Source organism: Megascapheus bottae, chromosome 16 (genome assembly GCF_031878675.1).
Source record: "Megascapheus bottae isolate mThoBot1 chromosome 16, mThoBot2.hap1, whole genome shotgun sequence".
Lineage (NCBI taxonomy): Eukaryota > Metazoa > Chordata > Mammalia > Rodentia > Geomyidae > Megascapheus > Megascapheus bottae.
The window spans coordinates 9,792,663-9,817,846 of record NC_143524.1 but is presented as its reverse complement, the minus strand read 5'-3'; the positions used below and the strand labels follow the sequence as shown (position 1 = coordinate 9,817,846).

The 25,184-nt window shown below is 38.7% G+C and overlaps 3 protein-coding genes across 3 annotated transcripts; all 3 read left to right on the top strand.

Annotated features, from left to right (window-relative positions):
- The first annotated feature begins 2,429 nt into the window (after positions 1–2,429).
- LOC150052644 (olfactory receptor 5AK3-like) lies at positions 2,430–3,359 on the top strand. The gene has a single exon (XM_090349178.1). The coding sequence runs from the start codon at positions 2,430–2,432 to the stop codon at positions 3,357–3,359; it is 930 nt and encodes a 309-aa protein (XP_090205304.1).
- Positions 3,360–10,234: 6,875 nt separating this feature from the next.
- LOC150052643 (olfactory receptor 5AK3-like) lies at positions 10,235–11,170 on the top strand. The gene has a single exon (XM_090349177.1). It carries the CDS (start codon positions 10,235–10,237, stop codon positions 11,168–11,170), a length of 936 nt encoding a protein of 311 aa, XP_090205303.1.
- Positions 11,171–18,159: 6,989 nt separating this feature from the next.
- Positions 18,160–19,089, top strand: LOC150052642 (olfactory receptor 5AK2-like). The gene has a single exon (XM_090349176.1). It carries the CDS (start codon positions 18,160–18,162, stop codon positions 19,087–19,089), a length of 930 nt encoding a protein of 309 aa, XP_090205302.1.
- The last annotated feature ends 6,095 nt before the right edge of the window (positions 19,090–25,184 follow it).

Below are 25,184 nucleotides of genomic sequence, written 5' to 3'. Positions count from 1 at the left end.
GTAGGCATGATGTTCAGAAGGGCTTTAGGGGATTCTGCCTTACACTGCTCCAGAACCTAACCAGCACTCATTAAGAAACTGGTAGATTGGCCGCCAGATTTACCAAGCCAACAACAAAAAGAAAACATAATGTCTAGTTATTTTTGCCTTTTAGAGAAACAGTAAGCAGTATTCAATTGCTTAACTTTCCCCTGCAGTAGGTCATGTTTCCACTAAAAGTTATTATATGCTAATAATTATTCTATACTCATTTTCCCTGACATATGAACAGTTCTCACCAATGTACACATCTGTAAATAAAGATATGCACAAAAAAAATCTATTTAAGGGCTTAACCCACGTGAACTCTAAATACTTGACAAGAAAAAATGGCAGTATATTCAGAGGCAAGGCATTTAAAATCTAAAGGAAGCTACCTAATTATCACATAATTTTATTCAAGCAAGCCATAAGTTAAAATGAAAGGCAATGTCAGCCAGGTGCAGTGGCTACTCAGGAAGCTGAGATCTGAGGATTTCATTTCAAAGCCAGGCTGGGCACTAAAGTCCTTGAGATTCTTATCTCCAATTAACCACTAGAAAACCTGAAGTGGCTCTGCGGCTCAAGGGCTAGGTCAGTAGCTTTGAGCTGAAGAGCTCAGGGACAATGCTCAGACCTAGAGTGCAAGCCCCATGACCAACAACAACAACAAAGGCAATGTCTAGGAAAATACAATCTAATTATTTCCTTGGATGGTTTTGATTATCTGTTTTTGAAGCCAAAACAGATAATAGATGAGAAATGTCAAATTACAGTATTAAAACCAATTTGGAAGCTCTAATTAGGTAGATTGTAAAAGTATCTCAGAAAAAAAATGTCCTTGCTTAAACTATTTGTACATATTTCAAAAACCTTTGGCTATCTATGATATTAAAATGATTTCAGGGCAGAAGTTTGGCCTAGTGGTGGAGTGCTTGCCTAGCATGCATGAAGCCCTGGGTTCCATTCCTCAGTACCACACACACACAGAAAAAGCAGAAGTGGTGCTGTGGCTCAAGTGGTAGAGCTCTAGCCTTGAGGAAGCCCAAGGACAGTGTCCAGGCCCTGAATTCAAGTCCCAGGACTGGCAAAAAAATGACTTCAGTGATATTATATTAAATGAAGTAAGTCAGGCCCAGAGAAATACAGGTTCCATGGTGTCCCTCATTTGTGGGCATTAGACCGTGCCTATAAATCTTAGAAATAAACACACTGGGTAGTGCAAATGCATTTATAAAGGAATTAGCTTAAGTATAATAGACTCTATAGAGAACACAGTTCTTTAGAAAGACTGTCAATACCCAACAAAATAAGTACCAGGAAACAGGTACTTGCAAGTGGTAGAGGCCACAAAGGGAGAGAGGTAGAAGAATGAACAGGGTAGAATGCAGACAAAAATGTATTGTATATGCCACACAACTGAGAAAAATAAGGAATGGATGGATGGAAAGAGGGGAGTGGAGATGTTGAAGGGATGACACAGATCAAGATGCATTGCATACACAAATTGCTTTGTTACATGGCTGTAAATCTAACACATATCCTTAAAAATTAAGAAAAGTGAGGAAAGCGATGAGGGCTGAAAGGGCTGAGTGGGAATGTTAAAAAAATGGCATTGATCAAGAGGCAATGTATTCATAAACTGCTCTGTCAAATGGTAACTCCTTTGTACAACTTCTTAAAGAAAATAAAAATACACTTTTTAAAAATGAAATGAGCTAATAGAGGGTTACAGAAAACTAAAGGCTGTGGAGAATTTCAACATTAAATCTCAATGTGTTGCCTTGTGTAGATTTAGAAAAATATTTACTATAAAAAGTATGCTGATTTGTGTTTCCTAGTGGACATATCGAAAGTCAGTATTGCCCTGCTGAGCTATATGAACAATAAATGATTTTTAAAATTAATTCAGCCAAGTACCAGTGGCTCCTACCTGTAATCCTGCCTATTCAGAAGCCCCAAATCTGAGGATCGTGAAGATCATGAAGGAAAGTCTATGAGACTCTTCTCTCCAATGAGCCACCAAAAAGCCAGAAGTGGAGCTCAAGTGGTAGAGTACTAGCCTTCAACAACAAAAACTCAGGGGCAATGCACAGGCCCTGAATTCAAGCCCCAGGATAGACACCAGTAAATAAGCAAACTAATTAATATCGAGAATTGTTTTCAGTCAATTCATAACTCAAATAAAGAGCTAAAGTACCTGCTTCTTATTCAGAATGTAATGGAAAAAATACTTAGAAAGCAATAAACCCTCTTGTTAGTCTTTGTGAAATCAGTTTTTTAAAAAAGAAAGAAAGAAAGAGACAGTGGCACAGAATGTAAAAAAAAATCTTTCCATCTGAAAAGTTCTCTTAGATTTCCCTTCTCTGTTTGACCCGTCTCTTGGTCTTCTTCAAACCCTGGTAGCAACGATGAGAGAAAATGGTACTGAAGTCACTGATTTCTATCTTCTGGGGTTCAGCATCCAGCAAGATTTTCAGTACATGCTCTTCGTGTTATTTCTTGCGATCTACCTAACAAGTGTGGTGGGTAATGCTGGAATTATCCTACTCATCAACAAGGACGCCAGACTTCAGACACCCATGTACTTTTTCTTACAGCATCTGGCATTTGTGGACATCTGCTACACATCTGCCATCACTCCCAAGATGCTGAAAGGTTTTGTAGTAGAGAACAAATCGATATCCTTTGGTGGGTGTGTCATCCAACTGTTGGTCTATGCAGCATTTGCCACCTCTGACTGTTACCTCCTAGCAGTAATGGCCGTGGACCGGTACGTTGCCATCTGTAAGCCACTCCGTTACCCTATCATCATGTCCCGAAAAGTCTGCATCCAGTTGGTGGTTGGCTCCTATCTGATGGGATCAATAAATTCCTCCGTACACACGGGCTTGACCTTTTCACGGTCATACTGCAAGGCCAACCACATCAATCACTTTTTCTGTGATGTTCTTCCAATTATCAGCCTTTCCTGCTCCAGCATCCATATCAACGTTATGCTGCTTCTCACCTTTGTGGGATTTAACCTGACATTCACTGTGTCTGTGGTGATTGTCTCCTACACATACATCACGGCCACCATTGTAAAGATGGCTTCTACTGCAGGGAGAAAAAAAACCTTCTCTACCTGTGCCTCCCACCTGACAGCTGTCACCATTTTCTACGGGACCCTCTCTTACATGTATTTGCAGCCCCACTCAGATAACTCCCAGGAGAACATGAAAGTGGCTTCCACGTTTTACGGCATTGTGATTCCTATGCTGAATCCTCTCGTCTACAGCCTGAGAAATAAGGAGGTGAAAGAAGCATTTAGCACAATAGGCAAAAAATTCTCCAGATAAAATCAAAACCCTGAAGTCTAAAAAGAAAAGCACATCAGTAGAATCAGTAGTTATGGTATCACAATTGAAAATTTTAATAAATTCAGAAAAATTAGCTAGTTCTTACATCAGTTATCCTTAGCAATATAAAATACCTTAAAATGGAAAGTGGAAACCACTACTGACATGTTGTATTTTTATGCATATCATTTGTAAAACATGTTATATTCCTCTTGGACTACTACTGTTTATAGACATTACTGAAAATGTTAAGCAACATAAACAAAAATTTATGAAATATTACTTCAAATGTTTTATATATATATATGGATAGAAAAATATCCATACATACCTCACATATATATATAGCCAATATTTAAAATCCAGGTTTTCTTGACTGTGTGTAATGAAGTCTTTTGTGAATTCTGTTCAAATCATTGCAGAAACCTCAGAATAAATGTCTTACTTTAAAAATCACTTTGTGATTTGAGAATTACCTTCTACCCCATATACATGTATTTGTTATATTTACTGATGTTTACGTCATTGTTAGACTATCATGTTTATTCCTTCTCTTTCTGCTTGTAGAAAAGGAACTCCTGCAACCATTTTTTTCATTCCTTCATCCAATAGATAATCTAAAAATAAATTGATGTAGATGTAAAAAAAATAAACCTGGCCCTGAATTTGGCCTACTGGTAAAGTGTTTGCCTAGCATGCACAAGACCCAAGTTCGATTCCTCCATACCACACACATAAAAAAAAGTTGGAAGTGGTGCTGTGGCTCATTGGTCCTTGAGGAAAGCCCAAGGACAGTGCTCAGGCCCTGAGTTCAAACCCAAGGACTGGCAAATAAACAAACAAACAAACAAACTTTCCAATGATCGTTCATTACCATAAGGCATACCAGTAATTTTGTTAAGACTGTTAATGATGAACTACAGGAGCTTAATATGAATTTCAATGGACAAGGGCACTTGAAGGCAAGAGGACGACTAACTTTAATACATCCATTTTACTCCTCAAGGAGTAGGACGGCAGTGATAAAAAGTAGTAGTGGCCATTTTCACAGGTGACCGCATCACGGAAGATTCCTCTTGATTCATATATCCGAACTCATGTTTTCTTCTCTAGAAAGCTGAAATCAAAGGTCACTAGGGAATATTGTTGATCCAGTTCCATCTCAGACACTGTGACTCAGATTCTCAAGGGACTAAGTACGGATCCCTTGGGCCCCAACTATAAACTCCCATCTGGGGAGAAACCACAGAGCAACCTTGGGGCAGATCAGCCTGCACTAGCTGCAGAAGGAGAACCTGGCACAGACCCCACTGTAAGTAAAACAAAGCAAATCCATTTGTTCATCACCCCATTACAGCTCTGCACCACTGCAGCCTGTGCAGGAAGTATCAACCAAACAAAAGGATCAGAATCAGAGCTGCAGTGTTAAATCTAAGATGAGGAGGAAACGCTTCATCCTGATGATGTAAGGAAATAGAGTAGGGCCTTGAACAAGGCTAAGTGTTGCCTGGGGAGAATGTGAATGGACCAATAAGTAAAAGAATCAACCAAGAAACTGATCCACCAATCGATATGATGTCCATTAATATAATGCACACATCTGTTGTTAGAGCCATTTGGGGAACAATTGTTTACTGCTGTCTATGTACTGAAATATTTTCACATTCTCCTCATTGCACTCTCACAATGTTTCCAAACAAGTTCTCCCTCTCTCTCTCTTTCTCTTTCTCTTCTCTCTCTCTCTCTCTCTCTCTCTCTCTCTCTCTCTCTCTCTCTCTCTCTCTCTCTCTCTCTCTCTCTCTCTCTCTCTCTCTCTCTCCTTTTCTCGTGCTTCATTACTTTTTATTTTGAAAGCATCTTGAAATTGCAAAAAGAACACAAAGCCTTCCCCCAGCTTTCCGTGCATGACTGCATCTTAGATAATTACGATGTAAAGCCCAAACCAGGAAAGTGTGTGTGTGTGTGTGTGTGTGTGTGTGTGTGTGTGTGTGTGTGTGTGTCTGAACGTCTGACATATATTTGCTAATATCTGAAAAGCAACTTCCCTTCAGTATTCTTGTGAAATTCTGGGGAGTAGGTTTCTTTCTTACATGGTCTTTATCTGAATTTTCTTTCAGAGTAGTACCAGATTCACAGGAGACTGTGAGAAATATTCACATTTCCTGTTTAATCGTTCTCTACATTTTGGTCACTCATCAGGTGATTTTTGATGGAGGGATTTAAAATTTATAAATTTAATATTCTTCAAGGCTTTATATGGTTATCAAAATCATATATCCCATATTAGAATAGTATGGTAGTTTTTAATTTCCCAGAAAAGCCTACTGTTCTTCCAGATTATCAAAAATCTATACATAATTCTTCATCCAAGTCTTTAATTACTTTCACGTGCTTCTTGATTAATGGTTTTCACCTTGCCTCTTTTTTCTCTAGCAGGCCTGCTAGACCTTACACACTTTTATCTTCTCAGGACTATATTTTCTTGTTTCACTGACATTTTTCTATTATTTTTCTGTTTGCAATTTTATTGACTTCTCTTTGCTGAATATTTCTCCTTCTTTCCTCTTTCTTTCTTTCTTTTTCTTTTTTTTTTTGCCATTCCTGGGCTTGAGCTCAGGGCCTGAGCACTGTCCTTGGACTTCTCAAGGCTCTACCACTTGAGCCTCAGCACCACTTCCGACTTTTTTCTATGTATGTGGTACTGAGGAATCGAACCCGAGTCTTCGTGCATTCTAGGCAAGCACTTTAACACTAAGCCAAACTCCTGGCCCTTTCTGTTTTCTTTCAGTGTCCTTCATTTCTATATGTTGAGCTTAGATAAATGATATGCGACTTTTTTTGTCTGTTCTATGTAAGCATTAAGTGCTAGATATTACCTTATCCCATATTACTTTATCCTTCTCTATCCAGATGCTATTTAGAAAGGAATTCTCTGTCTTTGTTTTAGGGGGGTTTTGTTTGTTTTCGTTGTTGTTGTTTGCATTTTAAGGAGAGCTAGCTTCCTGTTTTTTTTCTGTTATTTATATGTGCTTGGATTTCATTGTGTTCTGAGATTGTACTTTAAATTTTAATCTTGTGAAGTTGAAACAGAATGATATAATTTTTATAGCCGAAGGTAAAATCTATTTCAATAATTATCTGTCCATGGCTTATAAAATTGTGCTTTTTTTCATGTTAGACTACTTTACAAATGTCAAGTCAAGTACACTGTGTAAAAATATTGAGTTCTAGATCCTTGCTGAATTTCTGTCTAGATTTTATATCAATAATTGTAAGAGTAATGTTGAATGCTCCAACTACAAGAATGCACTATCTTTCTCATTTCAGTTTTATTACTTTTTGTCTTACATTTCTTGTAGCTTTCTAGCTTGGTACCATACACATAAGAGTGCTATTTTATCTTTCAGCTTTATATAATGACTCACTCAGTGCTGTGTCACTTGCTGTGTGGTGAAGTCTACTTTATATGATAATATATATATGTGTGTGTGCATATATATATACATATACATAGCTATGCTTTCAATGTCTTACTGTACTTCCATTTGCTGTACCTTTCCTTTCTTCTACTTTTGACCTACAAATACCATTAGGTTTCAAGTGAATATTTTTCTTCACAAAACTAAATAGCACAGTGGTTTTTTCTTTTTTTGCCCACTCTGCCAAAGTCTTTCTTTTCTCTCATTTGTATTGAAGAAAGGAAGCATGAACCATCAAGAAATGAGAACAAGCATGAAACCACAAAAATGCAGATAAATGCATTACCATTCTCCCCTGGAATTTGCTACTCTGTATCTGAATCTTGAAACACTGTGACACTGTCTGATATAGTTCTCAGTATATGTGGAAGAAATATTTAAGGCAATTATAATAAAGTAGGAGAGAGCAAACGATGAAAAGGAAGTAAGATTTCAATACCACTTAAGTCAGTCAATGCAGCAATTACATCCTCTTAATAAAATACTTAGAACTGCCTCTAGTGGAGCTATACAAAGACATACTCTAAAACTCCTATGGATAACTCAAAATAGGCTTTTTTAAAGTGCATGTTACTTACAGAAAGTAAGTAACCACAGAAAAGTGGTAAAAGAAAACAAATAGACAGAAAAGGGGGCAGGGGCAGCAGACTCACAGCTTGACCTAGCAATCACAGCATAAATGACTATCGTTTTTAAAAAGATGAGTCATAAATTCTCAAATACAAAAATGAAAATCAATCTGAGGGCCGGGAGTTTGGCCTAGTGGTTAAAGTGCTTGCCTAGCATGCACAAAGACCCGGGTTCGATTCCTTGGTGCCACATATATAGAAAAAGCTGGAAGTGGTGCTGAGGCTCAAGTGGGAGAGCTCTAGCCTTGAGAAGGTCCAAGGACAGTGCTCAGGCCCTGAGCTCAAGCCCAGGACTGGCAAAAAAAAAATGAAAATCAATCTTAAGTTTATACATTCAAAAGGTACTCTTGCAACGTCTTCTTTCCTTTATGTTTTTGGTTAAAAAGTCTTCATTGCATTATCTGAATGAAATCATAGTTGTTTAAATAAGACTAATAGTTGTAAAGAATACAATCCTGGATGTCAGTACATGCTAGAGAAAAAGCTCAGTCACATAAATGCTAATGGAGGAAGGATGTAGCTATTGCAGGGCAGCTGCAGATGGAATGTCCAGCAGAGTTGGCAGGTTGACAACTTAATCCTCAATGCAGAAGTGTTAGAAGATAGGGCTTAGGACAGCCATAGTATATTCTCATCTTCTCTTTCCCATTTAGCCTTCAGCCATAAAATAAAACAGTGTATTTCCTAGGCTCCAAAACAAGGAGCCAAATGAATGTATGTTTTATCTCTATACATTACCAAGTCTTTCCTTCTGCTATGACAATACCGAGTGAATTAATGGTATATAGACTCTGCTCCCAGCTGCCTCAGAACCTAACCTGAAGTATACAAGCTATACAAGGTCATCGCCAGGCTTCACAAATGAACACACAGGATGCTGAGTTTACTTAGAACTAGTAATCATTTGGGGGGCCGGGAGTTTGGCCTAGTGGTAGAGTGCTTGCCTAGCATGCACGAAGGCCCCGGTTCGATTCCTTGGTACCACATACATAGAAAAAGCCAGAAGTAGTGCTGTGGCTCAAGTGGTAGAGCTACAGCCTTGAGAATGCCAAGGACAGTGCTCAGGCCCTGAATTCAAGCCCCAGGATTGGCAAAAATGAAAGGTAATCATTTTGTTTTTGTTTTTATTATCTCTCATCCAATATTTGAGTTTCTAGTTTTTAAAAAATCATCTACTGATGGGCATCAGTGACTCACACCTATAATCCTAACTGCTTAGGAGGCTGGAATCTGAGGATCACCATTCAAAACTCTAGGCAGAGAAGTCCATGCGACTCTTATCTCTAATTAATCACCAAAAAAAGGCCAGAAATAGAGCTCTGGCTTAAAAGGTAGAGCACTAGCCTAGAGCAAAAGAAGCTCCAGGACAGTGCATAGTCCCAGAGTTTTAACCCCTAGTCCTTCTGAAATACAAATTTTAACTTATTGTTCTGTCTTGTCTGACTACCTTGATATATAGCTTGCATTAAACCTGAATGTCAATACCTAACAGTCCTAGGAAATTAAAGGAATAGGAAGTCACAGAGGAGTGATTGCTGGAAACAGGAATGAGAGCATTAGTTCTGATATACATGTTAAATACATCATTTTACCTATGCTCCACTAAACACAAATGAAGCCAAGTGAAGCCAAATCATTTGACGAGAAGTAGGATGGACCTCTGATCCCAGAATGAAAATCCATGTTGACTGGCAACAAGGTGATTTCCTCCATGCCAGTGCACTACTTTCCCATGAGCAATTGTGGCCAATTTGGGAGTATGTTCAGGAAGAAACACCAGATGGGAAAACTTTAGGGCTTATATTCGAGGCAAAAGTTTATTCATGAATAAACCCATTATATGTGACTGAGCCCTTGATTCATGTAAAGTAAATGTCATTGTGACTTAAATTAAGCCATCACTATATAGTAATCAAACGGTTGCCTCGTGATTTTTTTTGTGTTTAATATAGGTCTTAACTGAACATAAAATGCAATGCAATGGAAGAGGAAACTCATATACATGTGGAAGAGGATTATGGAATAGTTTTTATCTGGTTTCTTTTGGGGGGGTTGTTTTTTGTCAGTTATGGGGCCTGGTGTCTCAAGACTAGCACTTGAACCACAGAGCCACTTCTGGTTTTTGAGCAATTAATTAAAGATCAAAGTCTCATGGGAACTTTTCTGCCCATGTTGACTTTGAACCATGATCCTCAGATCTCAGCCTCCTGAGTAGCTAGAGTGACAGATGTGAGCCACTGACAACTGACTTTGAATAGTTTTGCTTTAAAAGTTAGGAAGCACTTAAACTTATTTAGGGAAAAGATAATCATACACACTATGCAGCATGAAATATATGTGAACTATATACTTATCTCAGGAAACTCTTGCTTTAAACTGATTCCTATTTCAAGAGTGTGAATGAGGATAATAGAGGATGTCAGAAATGTTTAAATATATATTTGAATATTGACTCATGCAAGTACAAATAACCATTTACTGGAAACATGAAGTCTATGTTTTTCAGACGCACTTATTGAAAGCTAGTGCTGTCCACTTTCAAATGCATCATTGACTCACACATATTATAAGTCATGCGGTACATTCCTACCAAGAATATTTTAGAAGTTACTTAGAAACTAATGAATACTTTTTGAGTAATTGTTAGAAAAAAAATCCACCTCAAAACAATACAACAAACTATAGAAAGGTCATGATATCAAGAAACCATAAAGATTTCTCTTTTTACTTGTTCCCTTCCTTGGTTGTATCCAGAATTTTGGGAGCCATGACAAGAACAAATAGCACTGAAATTAGTGAATTCTATCTTCTTGGATTTGGTGTCCAGAATGAGATTCAGTATGTCCTCTTCATTGTATTCCTTGTAATCTACCTGACGTCTGTGGTGGGTAACGCTGGATTGATCCTACTCATCAACACGGATGCCAGACTTCAGATACCCATGTACTTTTTCTTGCAGCATTTGGCTTTTGTTGACATCTGTTATACATCTGCCATCACTCCCAAGATGCTGCAGAGCTTTCTGGTAGAAGACAAATCCATATCGTTTGGAGGATGTGCTGTGCAATTATTTATCTATGTCGTGTTTGCCACCACCGACTGTTACATCCTGGCAGCTATGGCCGTGGACCGCTATGTTGCCATCTGCAAACCACTTCGTTACCCTATCATCATGTCCCGAAGAGTCTGCGTCCAATTGGCAGCTGGCTCGTATCTCATGGGATCAATAAACTCTTGTGTCCACACAGGTTTCACCTTCTCCTTGACCTTCTGTAAATCCAACCGTATCAATCACTTCTACTGTGATTTTATCCCAATGATGTCCCTTTCATGCTCCAATATCAACATAAACATCTTGCTGACGTTTATCTTTGTGGGGTTTAACTTGATGTTCACTGTGTCTGTGGTTATTGTCTCCTATGCATACATCATGGCCACCATCTTAAAGATGTCTACTGCTGGAAGGAAGAAAACCTTTTCTACCTGCACCTCCCACCTGACAGCAGTCACCATTTTCTATGCAACTCTCTCCTACATGTACTTAGAACCCCATTCTGATAGTTCTGAGGAGAATATGAAAGTAGTCTCTGTGTTCTATGGCATTGTCATTCCCATGTTGAACCCTCTGATCTACAGTTTGAGAAACAAGGAGGTGAAAGATGTTATCAAAGGAAGAAAGATCTTTAGATTCAATACACACTGACCAAGTGCATCACATCCGGTAACATGAGAGCTGCCACAATTTAATCATTCTAAAATGGAGAATATAAAGCTGTGAAGTAAAGGCTGCCCCCATAACCACACAAGATCTTATAACATAGAAGAGTTCTATGATTTCCTCTGAGAGACATTTCCCCCTTGAAACACAGTCTGACAACCACATCATCCATGGAGGAGGACTTGGTGAAGGTTATTACAAACTTCCTAGATATTATTTCAAGTATTTCTCCTATATTCTTCATTGGATAGAACAATCTCTATTTGTATAGAACCAGTATATTCAAATCCAAGTTTATTACCTTCTTTAACCTTAAACAATATCCATAAATTGCCTAATCTCTTGTCCTTTGTAAATTCTGCTCAAGTTATTGCACAAAAATAAATGTTAAATAAATGTATTTATTTAAAAAGTATTATATGGCCCAAGCTTTCCTGTCTACCCAATATTCTCATGCTTATTACATTCCCTGGCATTTGAAAATAATTACTTCTAACATTATTTACCCCTTTTGTTCTCCTTCTATCTCTTATTGCCTCTGGAAAAGTAACATGACAAATATTTTCCATCTCTAACTCAAATATGTAATCTAAAAATTGAAGGTTCTAAAAACTTACCAGTGCTCATTCACTTACAAATGTCATTCTGTCATTTTTCTTCAGACATTTAAGCTCTCACTACAAAGACTCAATGAGAATTTGAATGGAAACCAGTGCACAGGTAGCTCACACTCTGATCCTAGCTGCTCAGGAGTCTGAGGTCTGAAGATCACTGTTCAAAGCCAGCCATGGCAGAAAAGTCCCTGTAGGTCTCTTATGTCTTTGATTCTTGAGTCTTTGAGCTGTGGCTCAAGGTAGTAGAGCTCGAGCCTTGAACAAAAGAGCTCACCAACAGTGCCCAGGCCCTGAGTTCTAGCCCTGTAAATGACTTCCTCTCAAAAGAAATTAAAATTAAAAAAAGACTCTTAAAGCAATGAAGTGTCCTGCCTGATAGCAATCAATTTTTTTCTGCCTGGAGTCTTTGCCTGATGAATAGTAAAACATAGTGATGGATGAGAGGAGTTCTATATCAATTCTTTTTCAAATGGCCTGCCTATCATTGTTATTCAGACAGATGCCATTAAAGTGCAAAAAAAATGGCAAAAAAAAAAAACCTGCAAAAAAATTGGGAATTCCAGTGGAGGCCATGAGCTATGGAGTCCACGAGAGAAGGGTTTCAGAAAGGCATCATTAAAGATAGTATACCTCACATCTTCATGGTACAAAGAGAAGCAAGAATGGCTTGGGTGGTCATTCATATAACCTGCGCTATAAGATATTCCCATTCCAGGTAAACTGAGCTATTACTTGGATCCACATTGGATTCATCCTGCCATAAATGAAGGATCCTGCCATGGAGAAATACAGCCACGTTGAATTTCTTTTAAAACCAGGAACTCACAGCTGTATCCCCGCATCTATTGTTCATAGAGTTTTAGTTTTTCCGTGCAGAAACTTAAAATGCATTTGCTATAGGGGAGCTAGCACCAGTCCACTACAGGCTGCTCCGTAAGAACTTGGTGAGTCCAGAAATGGTTTCTGAATGTTAGTTATGATGGGAGCTCAAAACCCTAATCAGAATTTGAAGTCAATCATGAACAAAGATGGCTACATTTATGAACATTTAGATTAGACTTAGCTTTTAGGTAAAACTTTAGGTTACATTTATCTTTCACATAAAGTAAGGTCTTTGTGTTTACACTAATAAGACGTTATCTCCAGACGTAAACCCATTTGACATTTGAAAAGATGCTTGACTAGATTTGCTACAAGGAAGAAAAAAACAAAACAGATCAATTATGAAATAATAAAATAAAATTGGTTTAAAAAAAAAGAAGTAAAAGGGTAATGGATTTTCCTCTCTGGGAAAAGCTGAATTTTATTCAACAGAAATAATGAGTTCAGTGTTGTTGAATTCCAATCCCTTACAACCTGGCTCTCTGGGGACTGAGGATTGATCCCTGAGGCCCCAACTATAAACCCCCTGATGAGGAAAAATCACAGATGGCAAACCCTGGTAGCAATCAGTCTGTACCAGTCGCAAAGAGAAAAAGTGGAGACAGCACTGATGTAAGGAAGATGGGCCATTTAAATTTTCCATGTTAGCTGTGTGCGCATCATTTCCACAGCTGCAAGCAATGGAGCAAGGCAAACAGAAGTTACAGAACATTCCTTCCGGGGACCAGGATTCACTCCCTCTCTGGTGATGTGATAGAAACAGATAAGGATATGCAAGAAGGTGAATGTCTCTCCACTGACATGCCCAAAGACAATAATAATTTTAAAAAGTGGTATCTGTCTTTCTTGAACTTTTCCATGGATTAAAAAAAATTAACAAGAGTGAGAGCAATATCAGGAAGCTGAAACATTTTGTCAGAGGTGTGGAGAGATCCAGAGAATGCAGAGAAGTGGGGCAAGAGGCAGATGAATGGGTAGAGGAAGGGTAGATAAATACAATCAGAGCACTCAATTTACATAGGTAAAAATGGAACCAGGATGGGTGGGGATGGGAGAGATAGGGAATAATGGTAGAAAGGATGATGTTAGTCAACCAGGATGCATTCAGGGTGGACTGAAACCCCTGCATACACCTGGTTAAAGGTAAGAAAATAAAGGACCTTGTTCTCCATAATACTCTGTACCAGATTCCCTCATTGTACACTATGATATGGGTCTTTCTATAGAGTATATATTTATCTTAAAGTTTAGGGTTATAAGGCCAAGAGCGTGGCCTGGTGGTAAAGTGTTTGCCTAGCCATGAAACCCTGGGTTTGACTCCTCATTACCACATACACAGAAAAAGCTAGAAGTGATACTGTGGCTCAAGTGGTAGAGCTCTAGCCTTGAGAAGGCCTCAAGGGCAGTGGCCAGGCCCTGAGTTCAAGCCACAAGGCTGTCAAAAAATTTAGGTTATCTCATATTGTTACAGTATCTCACTCTGTTATCTGATATATCGGATATATTTGTATTTGGTTATTTGAAATTGGATAGGGAAGGGGGGAAAACAAGATGAGAGGTGGGGGTGGGGAGAAGGGAAATGGGGACCAAGACATGTGAAAGGGTATCAATGTATGGGAATTAATGCACCATCTATCTGGCAAATATCATGTAACCCTTCTATTAACTACAATAATAAATATATGAAAAAAATTTAGGTTGTACATTGACCCATCATATGAACCTTCATGATTTAATAAATTCTTATTATCAAGTTAACAATGATTCCCATCATATTACAATGAAAAGAGCCACCTTCTAAACCTCTGTGATTTCCATTTTACAGAGGGAGAAAATCAAGCTAAAGACTCATGTCCTTCATTTCTCTGAAGTGGTGACCAAAACCAAATTCCAAACCCAGGCTTATCTATGTCTGGTCCACTGAACAACTCAGGTTTAAAGAGAGCATCAGAAGTGTTGGTTCACTGAAAATATGTGCAAAATCCTCAAGTGATTGGACAAGCTCTTTTTAATAGTCATTTCATTAGTAAATGCCTTCATCCTTCCCTAAAGGGAACCAAAAATTTCATATTGAATGAAACTTCTCATAGGCTAGTTAGATCTGGTGTGTGTGTGTGTGTGTGTGTGCGCACGGGCGCGCGCGCGCATGCGTGCACATTTTGTATTGTTAGCTCCTGAAAGTTGCTTTCCAAAAAAAATACCATATCATCTTATTTGAATTCAGGATAATTTAATTGTGTCTGGATACATCATTAACGAATTATCCCACACAATTATTTCTGAAGATATTTGAAAGAACCAGAAGAACAACAAGGTTAGCTTGCTGCATTCCATCAAAAGAAAGAATACATCCCCCCACACACACACACAAATGTACAATCTAAACTTATAATTTAAAAAAAAAGAAAGCATAGCTGTATCCTTGTCTGAAACTCATCCTTCCATGTAGAGCGACAGACACATAGCTCTGCCTGGCATTGACTGATCCAAAATGACTTCCACACATTGTCTTTATGACGTCAGCACAGACCTGGTTAACACCTACCAATGACAGTCATCTGATTATTTAATAATGATTTTTTTCATATGGCAAAGAATAATACGGACTTTAATCATATGTAGATAGTTGAATATATGTAAATTCATATAGAAACATAAAAGTATATGTATATATGTATGAATAAACACAAGTGGTCATTAGACTCTCTAGATTCTGTACCTAGACATGGAAATTCTGACTCACAGACACATATATTTATTCCTGAGTTGTCTAAAACATAACTTTATTGATTTTCCTTTTCTTCCCCAACAGGAAAATAATGAGAGTTCCTAAAATGTATATCCTCATCAAAACTTAGCATTTTACACTGATGAGTTTGAAGCTGTATCTCCATGAAGTTCTCTTCACTACTGTTAATTACTAGTGAACAAGTTGTCATATTTCCACTGAATAGATTTTCTTACTTTCATAAATTTGTTGCTCCTATCTTTTGTGATATGGTTTCTAGTAGGCTGATACAAAGAAATGACATGCCCTAGATATATATCTTATATGTCAAAGTTGATGTACTATATTTCCACTCAGTATGTAGTCTTTTGTGCTGATAACTTTTTTGATTTGTGATTTTGTCTTGTCTATTTCTTTCTACATTACCAGAATGAATCATGCTACATAAATCTGAAGAATTCCCCTAATCGTCAAAAGTTGGCATTCTGGCTTGCATATACACACTTTCCTTTCTTTCTCAACATGATCAAAGTCTGAGAAACAAAACAGGTATGTGTTGAAACATGATTTATTCTCTGCCACCATGAAAATTCTTTCATCTGTATACAAAAATTACTGGAGTTCTAGTGTTCCATCCCTATGCTCTACACATTTGGATGGTATGGTTATTCTCATCTCATGAAATGAGCTGGAAAGTAGAGATTTTGTGCAACTTTTGAGGCAGGAATATATTGGTTGATTGTGCCACAAAAATTTTGGTAGATGTTACTTGAAACAAATGAATTGATGCTTTTGTGAATGGATTCTTTTATAAAGGAGCTGAACAATTTAATGCATTAAAAATATTTAAATAGTCACATACAGCATACATGCAAGTATACACACTCATGCATAAACACATTGTCCATTGCAAATCACTTAGCATTTCTTCCAAGAAATAAATATTAAAAAGACAAAATAACATCAATCCAATTATACCCATGACACAACCCATCATAATCCAACAATATCATACATCAATTTAATTTTTTAAAATAAGTATTATTATAACATTAAAGCTTATGCACTAAGGAAAAATTCACATAACACTTATTTAATATCTGACTATTTCTAATATTCAATGTATATATGTGAAAATGAAACTAGGAAAATTGAGAGGAAGGGTGGAGTTTGGATTTATGGGAAAGAATAATGAAAGGGGTAATGGTGATCAACATGTACTTACAAACATACTCGCTGAACTGAAATACCTTTGTACAACTATTTATTTAAAAATAATAAATAAACTTTAGACCTGATATTTGATTATTACTAATCCATAAAGGATAAAAATAGATTAAATTCAAAAAAATAGAATGTGAAAAAATGTCAAAGTATAGAGGTGACCAAATTTTTCAAAAATAGGATAAATGAAAATCATCTACAGACCAATTCATTAGAAAAGGTGACAAAAAATTGAAATTCATAAAATCCTGAAAAAGTAGCAAAATCCTAAGAACAATATTTCAACACGATCCAATTGTTTTGTGGTTAGAAAAACCATTTCCCTCTTATTTTCTCGGTCAAAATATATTAGAAAATACCATTTTCATAAAGAAACAATGACGTACAATCCTCTGTAGATCCTCTGTATGATCCTCGTGATGCTTGGTCCAATTGTGTGCAGCACACCCTCCAACTCTATTTCTGTTTCTGTAAATACAACACAGGTGCCTTTTCACAGACTTGTTTGCATTGAGCCAGTGCGTAGCAACGTTCTACCAATTTTTATCAGATGACATAAAGAAATGGTGAGAGACAAACAACGTAAGCAAACTATTCCTGCATGGTCTGTAAATCAGCATCAGACCTGGATCTCTATGGTATCAATCTATGATATGGTAAGAGCAGAGAGCAAGTCTGTACCTTTATTACTATCAAAATATTAATAAACCCTGATAAATGTCAAACTTATTCACCCAGTTTTTATGTAATTTTGATGTGAAATGCATTACAAATACCTTTTGTAACCTGCTCTTCTTCCAAAGAAAGTTTGCAAAACACATTTGTCAAGAACTACGTAGCAAAGTTGGTGAGGAGCAGAAAGTGGTGAAACAACAATACGGAAATAAGTTAGAGCAGTATCATGTAAAACTACCTGGGTATGCTTGAGATTTGCAGATATAATCACTTACGTGGGTCAACACTATTTCCACTAAAAGATATTAAGCAGAAGAGAAAGTTCAACCAACCTATCTTTCATCACTTGTAACTGATGAATGAAGCGACTAGCACTGCCTGAAAACACAGTTGCTTTTCAGTGGTTATGATTCCAAAGTGTAGACAACGTTACAAAAATTCTTTAACCGGGTTCTCTGAATCGACTGCAAAAACCAAATGTGATACCATTTCCAGATTTCCAATTACTTAAGAATGAAAGAATCAGCCAGGCGTGGTGGCTCACGCCTGTCATCCTGGCTACTCAGGAGGCTGAGATCTGAGGATCGTGGTTCAAACCAGCCCAGGCACTGAAGTCCTTGGGAATCTTATCTCCCATTAACCACTAGAAAAATGAAAGTGGCACTGTGGTTCAAGGGATAGGGCGGTAGCCTTGAGCTGAAGAGCTCAGGGACAGTCCCCAGGCCTAGAGTTCAAGTACCATAAGCAAAAAAAAAAAAAAGAAAAGAAAGAATGAAAAGAATCACAATAATTGTTCTCTCTTCCTTTTTCCTATTGTAGCTTTGTCAGCTGGATATTTAATTTTAGTCACCATGAAACAGAACAATGACACTAAAGTGACTGAATTCATTCTTCTGGGATTTGCGGCTCAACACACGTTTTGGCACATCTTCTTTGTAGTGTTCTTGTTGATCTATGTAATCACCTTAGTAGGTAATATTGGCCTGATCCTACTCATCAAGATCAATTCTTCCCTTCACACCCCCATGTACTTTTTCCTCCAACACCTAGCATTTGTGGATCTCTGCTATACCTCTGCAATCACTCCCAAGATGTTGCACAACTTCGTGGGCTCAAAAGCCTCCATCTCCTTCACGGGATGTGTGCTGCAATTACTGGTCTATGGGACTTTTGTGACCAGTGACTGCTTCATCCTGGCTTCAATGGCCGTGGATCGTTACGTGGCCATCTGCCACCCGCTGCGCTATTCAGTCGTCATGTCCCGGAGATTCTGCCTTCAGTTGCTGGCTGGCTCATATGCCATGGGCTTCCTGAACGCTTCTGTAAACACAAGTCTTACTTTCTCCTTGAAATTTTGCAGATCCAACGCAATCAACCACTTTTTCTGCGATGTGCCTCCCATTCTTGCCCTGTCGTGTTCCAGCACTGACTTCAACGTCAGGATATTGGCAGGGTTTGTTGGGTTTAACTTGACACTGACGGTGCTGGTTGTCATCTTTTCCTATGCGTACATCCTGGCTGCCATCCTGAGGATATCTTCTGCCGCAGGAAGGAAGAAAGCCTTCTCCACCTGTGCCTCCCACCTGACAGCAGTCACCATTTTCTATGGGACCCTCTCTTATATGTACGTACATCATGGAACTGACAAGTCTCAAGAGCAGGAAAAAGTGGCGTCTGTTTTCTACAGTATTATGATCCCCTTGCTAAACCCTCTCATCTACAGCCTAAGGAACCAAGATGTGCTCGAGTCTCTGAAACACTTGGGAAACAAATGTTCCTAGTTAAAAATGTGATTTTCTGTCAACATGGGCCCAGAAGAAAGCCAGTGGGGCCCATAGCTATTTTAACAAAGCTTGTTGAGATGGGTTTGTGGGAGAGGATGAAGAAGAATGGAGCCACTGGGTCATCAATATATGCTCTTATACATACTGAACATGTTAAAATGAAATCTGCTGTGCAACCAATTGATGCGAATAAAAAAATAACCGTCACAAAAATACAAGTCATCTGGAAAAAAAGCCTTGGATATTACTCTTATATGTTTTGATTGGCCTCTTTTGAAAAAGCAAAATTCTGAGAAAGCTACTCAAGAGGCTGAAGATCTGAGGATTCAGGTTTGAAACCAGTCCAAGGAGAAAAGTCCATGAGACTTGTCTCTCCAGTTTAACCACCAAAAATCTGGACATGAAGCTGTGGCTCAAGTGGCCTTGAACACAAAAGCTCAGAGACAGTGTCCAGTCCCTGAATTCAAAATCAAGGATCAAAGCAAAAGAAATGGAGTATGGAATGTGAATCTAGTTGAATTTTGCCTAGTAAAAAATGTGGAAGCACAAATAATTAAACAAATCAACTAAGAAATTGATCCGCCAATTCATATTGTATGTCTTGGATCTAATATTTGTGTGTATTATGGTCATTTGGAGAGACATTCATTCAACATTTTTCCCGTGCTGGGAAGTTTTCCTAAATTTTTATCAAATGGACCTCACATCACTGCAAAGCAAGTTCAATTTTTACTTTTAATTTATATTTATTTTTTGATCTTGAGATATTTAAAGGTTCTCAGGAATACCCATGACCACTACACTCATTCTTCTCATAATAGATACATCTTAATCACACTACGACACCAAAAATAGGATTTTGATATCACTGCAGTTTGTGTGTGACACATTTTCTTACTTGTGGAAAGGAAAAATCAAGAAAGGATGGGGAGAGCAGAGTTAGTAAGCAGAGGTGGGACCACCACCACTGCCACCACTACCCCTGGACCCTGAGCACAGATGGGCCTGGAGCCAGGAGCGGGGCTTGGAGGGATGCATAGTCTCTGACACAGGGGAAGGAGAAGCAGCTCCTGCAGGCAGTGGCTGTGGAACTGAAGTCCCTGGGCTTCCTGCCCTAGGTTGGGTTGGCTGTGTGTTCTTTTGGGAGAGGAGCAGTCCTGAGTGAAGCTGCTGTTCCCAGCTGCCTGATGGGTGTCCAAGAAATGGTAGACATAATTAAGAACTGCCAGGAAAATTCAGATGAATGTCTATGTGAAGCAGCAGTCACAAATAGTTATACAGTGGAAGAAAGAGGGAGTTTAAAACGTAAGGCACACTGAGTAGGAAAAATCTGGATTCCTTAGGCATGAAGACTGAAGAATTCAGTGAGTATCAGAATATGCTGCTTTATAGTGAGCCTGATGATATACATGCTGCATACACACCAGGTTTCTCTCCTGTAGTTGAAGAATCCTTCAGATATTCAAAGCATATTATACAAAAAATTGAATGTCCTAATGAGCTGCATATTTTGAATGTGGTGAAGAAGGGAATGTATTAAACTCGGAGCATATTTTTAAAGCAAAATTGTTTTTTGTGGGACAGTCTGCCAATAACCATAATGAGCACAAAGAAAACTATGATCAATCTACTCACCATAGCCAAGCAGTATTTCAGAGAGGGAAGAAAAAACCTGAATGTATCAGATGTGGAAAAACATACACCCAGAAATCAGCTCTTAGAAGCCATTGGAGGATTCCTACAAAAGAGCAGCCATATGAATGCAACAAATGTGGAAAGTCTTTCACCCAGAAGACAGGCCTTAATAATCGTCAGAGAATGCACAAAGGAGAGAAATCTTATGGATGCAAAGAATGTGGAAAGTCTTTCACCAGGAAGGCATACCTTTCTATGCATCAGAGAATACACACAGGAGAGAAACCTTATACATGTAACATGTGTGGAAAGAATTTCACCGGGAAGGATCACCTTACTACCCATCAGAGAATACACACAGTAAAGAAACCTTATACATGTATCATGTGTAGAAAGTCCTTCACCGTGAAGGAAAACCTTTCTAGGCATCGAGAATACTCACAGGAGAGAAACCTTATACATGTAACACATGTGGTGCCGGGGCCAGCCGGCAGCAAACCAGGGTTCGCAGATTGGGATTCCTGAAATAGGGGCAAGGACTAGGAAAAAATAGAAGAGAGACAAACAGATGGAGTTCGGGAGGACTACATCCCAAGTCAGCAGTCCAAGAAGACTGTGAGCTCCAGACTGCCGCCTAAGACTCTCCCGTTTATTTTAAGTTCTGACCTTAAATACTCTTCTTAAAACTAGGGAACTGCCAGAGGCTACATTCATACAAAATAGTAGACAAGTCACATATAGGATAAATGAGAAAGGATTAACATTGCTTAAAGTCATCCTGATAAGAACTGATTGACATTGCTTAAAGTCATCCTGATAAGAACTGATTGACATTGCTTAAAGTCATCCTAATAAGAGTTACTTCCTTGTGTATACAGTTGTGTAGGTCCAAGGTCAGGTCCAAGGTCATTGACCCCACAGTCGGTCCCCAACATCTCCCCCGTCTTTCTTTTAAAAGATGCGACTTGCTTGTCTTAGGTTGGGTGGATCGCTGACTCTGCCTTACCCGTCATGGGGAACTTCTTCAGATCAAGCTGAAGGCCCTGTCTTAGGTTGGTCAGAGAGCGTCCCCTCTTATCCCATCCTTGACTGCGATTCCTCTCGGGGGGGGGGGGAATTCATCCATCTGGGGCTTAGATCTGCGGAGTTGTTCGATTGGTGACTGTTGCAGATGTGACCATTGGACGGCTACTGGCCATAGGTGTTGATTTGTTCCCAGCCATAGCTTCAGTTGTCTACTTGGAGTAGAAACAACAGGAGTTGGCTTGATATTGGCTGTTGGTGGATCTGAAGTGCTGGCAATTCCTCGTTCTTCAGAAGCTGCAGTAGTTTTCAACGTGATCTGTCTCTGCTGTTCTGGGACCTTACTAGTAGGTTCTTGAGGCTCTCTTCTCTGCTCCAAGTGCCTCCCTTGATGCTCTCGGAGTTCTCTCTCCAATCTACTGATTCGACATTCTTAATGGGACTTAAGAGCTGTCATACGAACATCAAGTACATTTTTTTTTTGCTAATGTTCCATTCTCCCCCTTCTTTAAAACAATGCAATAATTCAAACCTAAATGATTTTCTTGATTAAACCTTGAACATGTTCACTCACTCATTCATACACACTCATACTCAAAGATTTTAAAGTGCACAAAATTAATATTGGCCATTCATTTTCCGGAAGTTTGTGTCAAGAGAGCTTTGCCAATTTTACTCTTGCAGGTGAGAACAGGTTCAAAACAAAACTTTAGAAAAACCATAAGAATCCATATTTAAAACTGGTACCAATTTCAAAGACAAAACTGGACAAGAAAAAATATGTAACACGAACAAGACAAAGAAACAGAGACTTTTACACTTAACACAAAAACATGAATTCAGGTCTTTTCCCCATTACTGGATGCATTACTGGAGGGTTGGGGGTGAAGGTCCAGTGAGTCGCTGCTTGGATGACCACCGTCACTCTCCACAATCAGAACATATCGTTCAGGCAGACAGCGGGCATCATTTTCTTTCACAGCGGGGTCCTCCGCCTTCGTCCCAGATTTTCAGGGTCCCTGTTCGGGCGCCAGTTGCCGGGGCCAGCCGGCAGCAAACCAGGGTTCGCGGATTGGGATTCCTGAAATAGGGGCAAGGACTAGGAAAAAATAGAAGAGAGACAAACAGATGGAGTTCGGGAGGACTACATCCCAAGTCAGCAGTCCAAGAAGACTGTGAGCTCCAGACTGCCGCCTAAGACTCTCCCATTTATTTTAAGTTCTGACCTTAAATACTCTTCTTAAAACTAGGGAACTGCCAGAGGCTACATTCATACAAAATAGTAAACAAGTCACACATAGGATAAATGAGAAAGGATTAACATTGCTTAAAGTCATCCTGATAAGAACTGATTGACATTGCTTAAAGTCATCCTGATAAGAACTGATTGACATTGCTTAAAGTCATCCTGATAAGAGTTACTTCCTTGTGTATACAGTTGTGTAGGTCCAAGGTCAGGTCCAAGGTCATTGACCCCACAGTCGGTCCCCAACAATGTGGAAAGTCTTTTTGCCAGAAGATAAAACTTACTACCCATCACAGAGTACATACAGGGGAGAAACCTTATACATGTAACATGTGTGGAAAGTCTTTCGCCCGGAAGGAACACCTCACTACCCATCACAAAGTACATACAGGGGAGAAATCTTACACATGTACCATGTGTGGTAAGTCTTTCAGTCAGAAGTCAAACCTTACTGCTCATCAGAAAAGACACACAGGAAAGAAACCTGATACATGTAATACGTGTGAACAGTCATTCACCAGGAAAATAGACCTGACTCTCCATCAGAGAACACACAGGAGAAAAACCACACAAATGTAGAGATATGGAAAGTCTTTCAGAAAGAAGTCAAACTTCATTTTGCATGAGAGAGCACATTCAGGAGAGAAACCTATTTTTTTCCTGTTTATCTGTTAGCTTGAACTTCCAATTTTCTGGTAGTTAATTGGATATGAGTCTTATGGACTTTTTGTGCCGGGAATGGCTTTGAATTGCAATCCTCAGATCTAAGCCTACTCAATGGCTAGGATTACAGGCGTGTGCAACCAGAACCCATCAAGTTATTTCAAGAAGTCATACTTCAGTTTGCATCAGAAAACACACAGGAGAGAAATTGTATGACTGGAACAACTGTGGAATGACCTTTACTAAGAATTCATGACTCTGTACTTATAAAACACACAGGAGAGAGAAATTTGATTTCTCTAAGAATCGTGGAAAAGTTTTTTGCCTCAGTGTTTATCAGAGAAGTGACTTGCAAAGAAGGAAAGTAGCAAATAGAACAAATGTTCAATGACTTTAATCAGCCAAGAACACAGAAAGCATTGATTTCTCCACAACTCCCCTAAAGTCTCCCACTCTATGTTTGGTCCATGCATTATAATAGTGACATAATACATCTAGTTCAATTTTTGAATGGAAGATGCAATTCCATGTTTATTATATAATTTGAGACAAAGTCAAATCTCTCTTAACACTTTTTTTTTGGTGGTTCATGGAGGTTGAACTCTGGGCTTGGGCACTGTCCCTGAGTTCTTCAGTTTAAGGCTACCCTACCCCATTCAGCTACAGCCCACTTCCCCTTTTCTAGTGATTAATTCAAGACAAGAGTCTCTTGGTCTTTGGTGGTCTTTACTGCCCAGGCTGGCTGTGAAAGTCAATCCTCAGATCTCAGCCTCCTGAGTAGCTAGGATTACAGGTGTGAGCCACCATGCCTGGCTTGTGTTAACAACTTTTATTCCCTTGTTAGTTCCTGAAACATTCAGAGAACATGGAAGGACACACAGTTGGGTATATATTTTCTGTGTGTTGATACAAGTCTTGGCAGCTTGAACTTGGGCCTAGGCATCTTCTTAAGCATTTTTGTTCAAGGTTAATGCTCTACCACTTGAGCCACTGCACCAATTCTGGTTCTTTGGTTGGTAAATAAAGAGAAGAGTCTTTAGAATTTTGATGAGTAAGCCCAAAATGACTAGTTTTGTCCTTTATTTTCAATTAATCACTAGGGATGTGTTGCTTGAGAATATTTACTCTTCCCATTTCTTTTCTGAGTTATAATAAAACACCGGTGTGGATGATAAAAAAAAAAAGAAAGGATGGGGAAAGATGAAGGAGAATGGCAGAAGTGGTAATATTGATCAAGATGCATTGTAGTCATAATCTGACTTGTTGAAGTGGAGCCCCTGTGTTTAATTACTTAAAGATCATAAGAATAATAATATAAAATATGTAGAATATCTCATTACAGAGCTCAGATCTGACCCAGATTCCTCATACTTTCCCTTGCTTACCACCTTGATCCACACATGGTTATAACCCCTTGCAGTCTATTCTCTCTATGATTTTGTCATTTCATATGTGTATAACTGCAGGCATGTCCTATGTGACCATTGAAAATTAGCTTTTTGATATTCACTCCAGTTGTTACAAT

Excerpts from the sequence above, each read along its gene's own strand:
- LOC150052643 (XM_090349177.1), top strand. The coding sequence starts at position 10,235 with ATGACAAGAACAAATAGCACTGAAATTAGTGAATTCTATCTTCTTGGA.
- LOC150052642 (XM_090349176.1), top strand. The coding sequence starts at position 18,160 with ATGAAACAGAACAATGACACTAAAGTGACTGAATTCATTCTTCTGGGA.
- LOC150052644 (XM_090349178.1), top strand. The coding sequence starts at position 2,430 with ATGAGAGAAAATGGTACTGAAGTCACTGATTTCTATCTTCTGGGGTTC.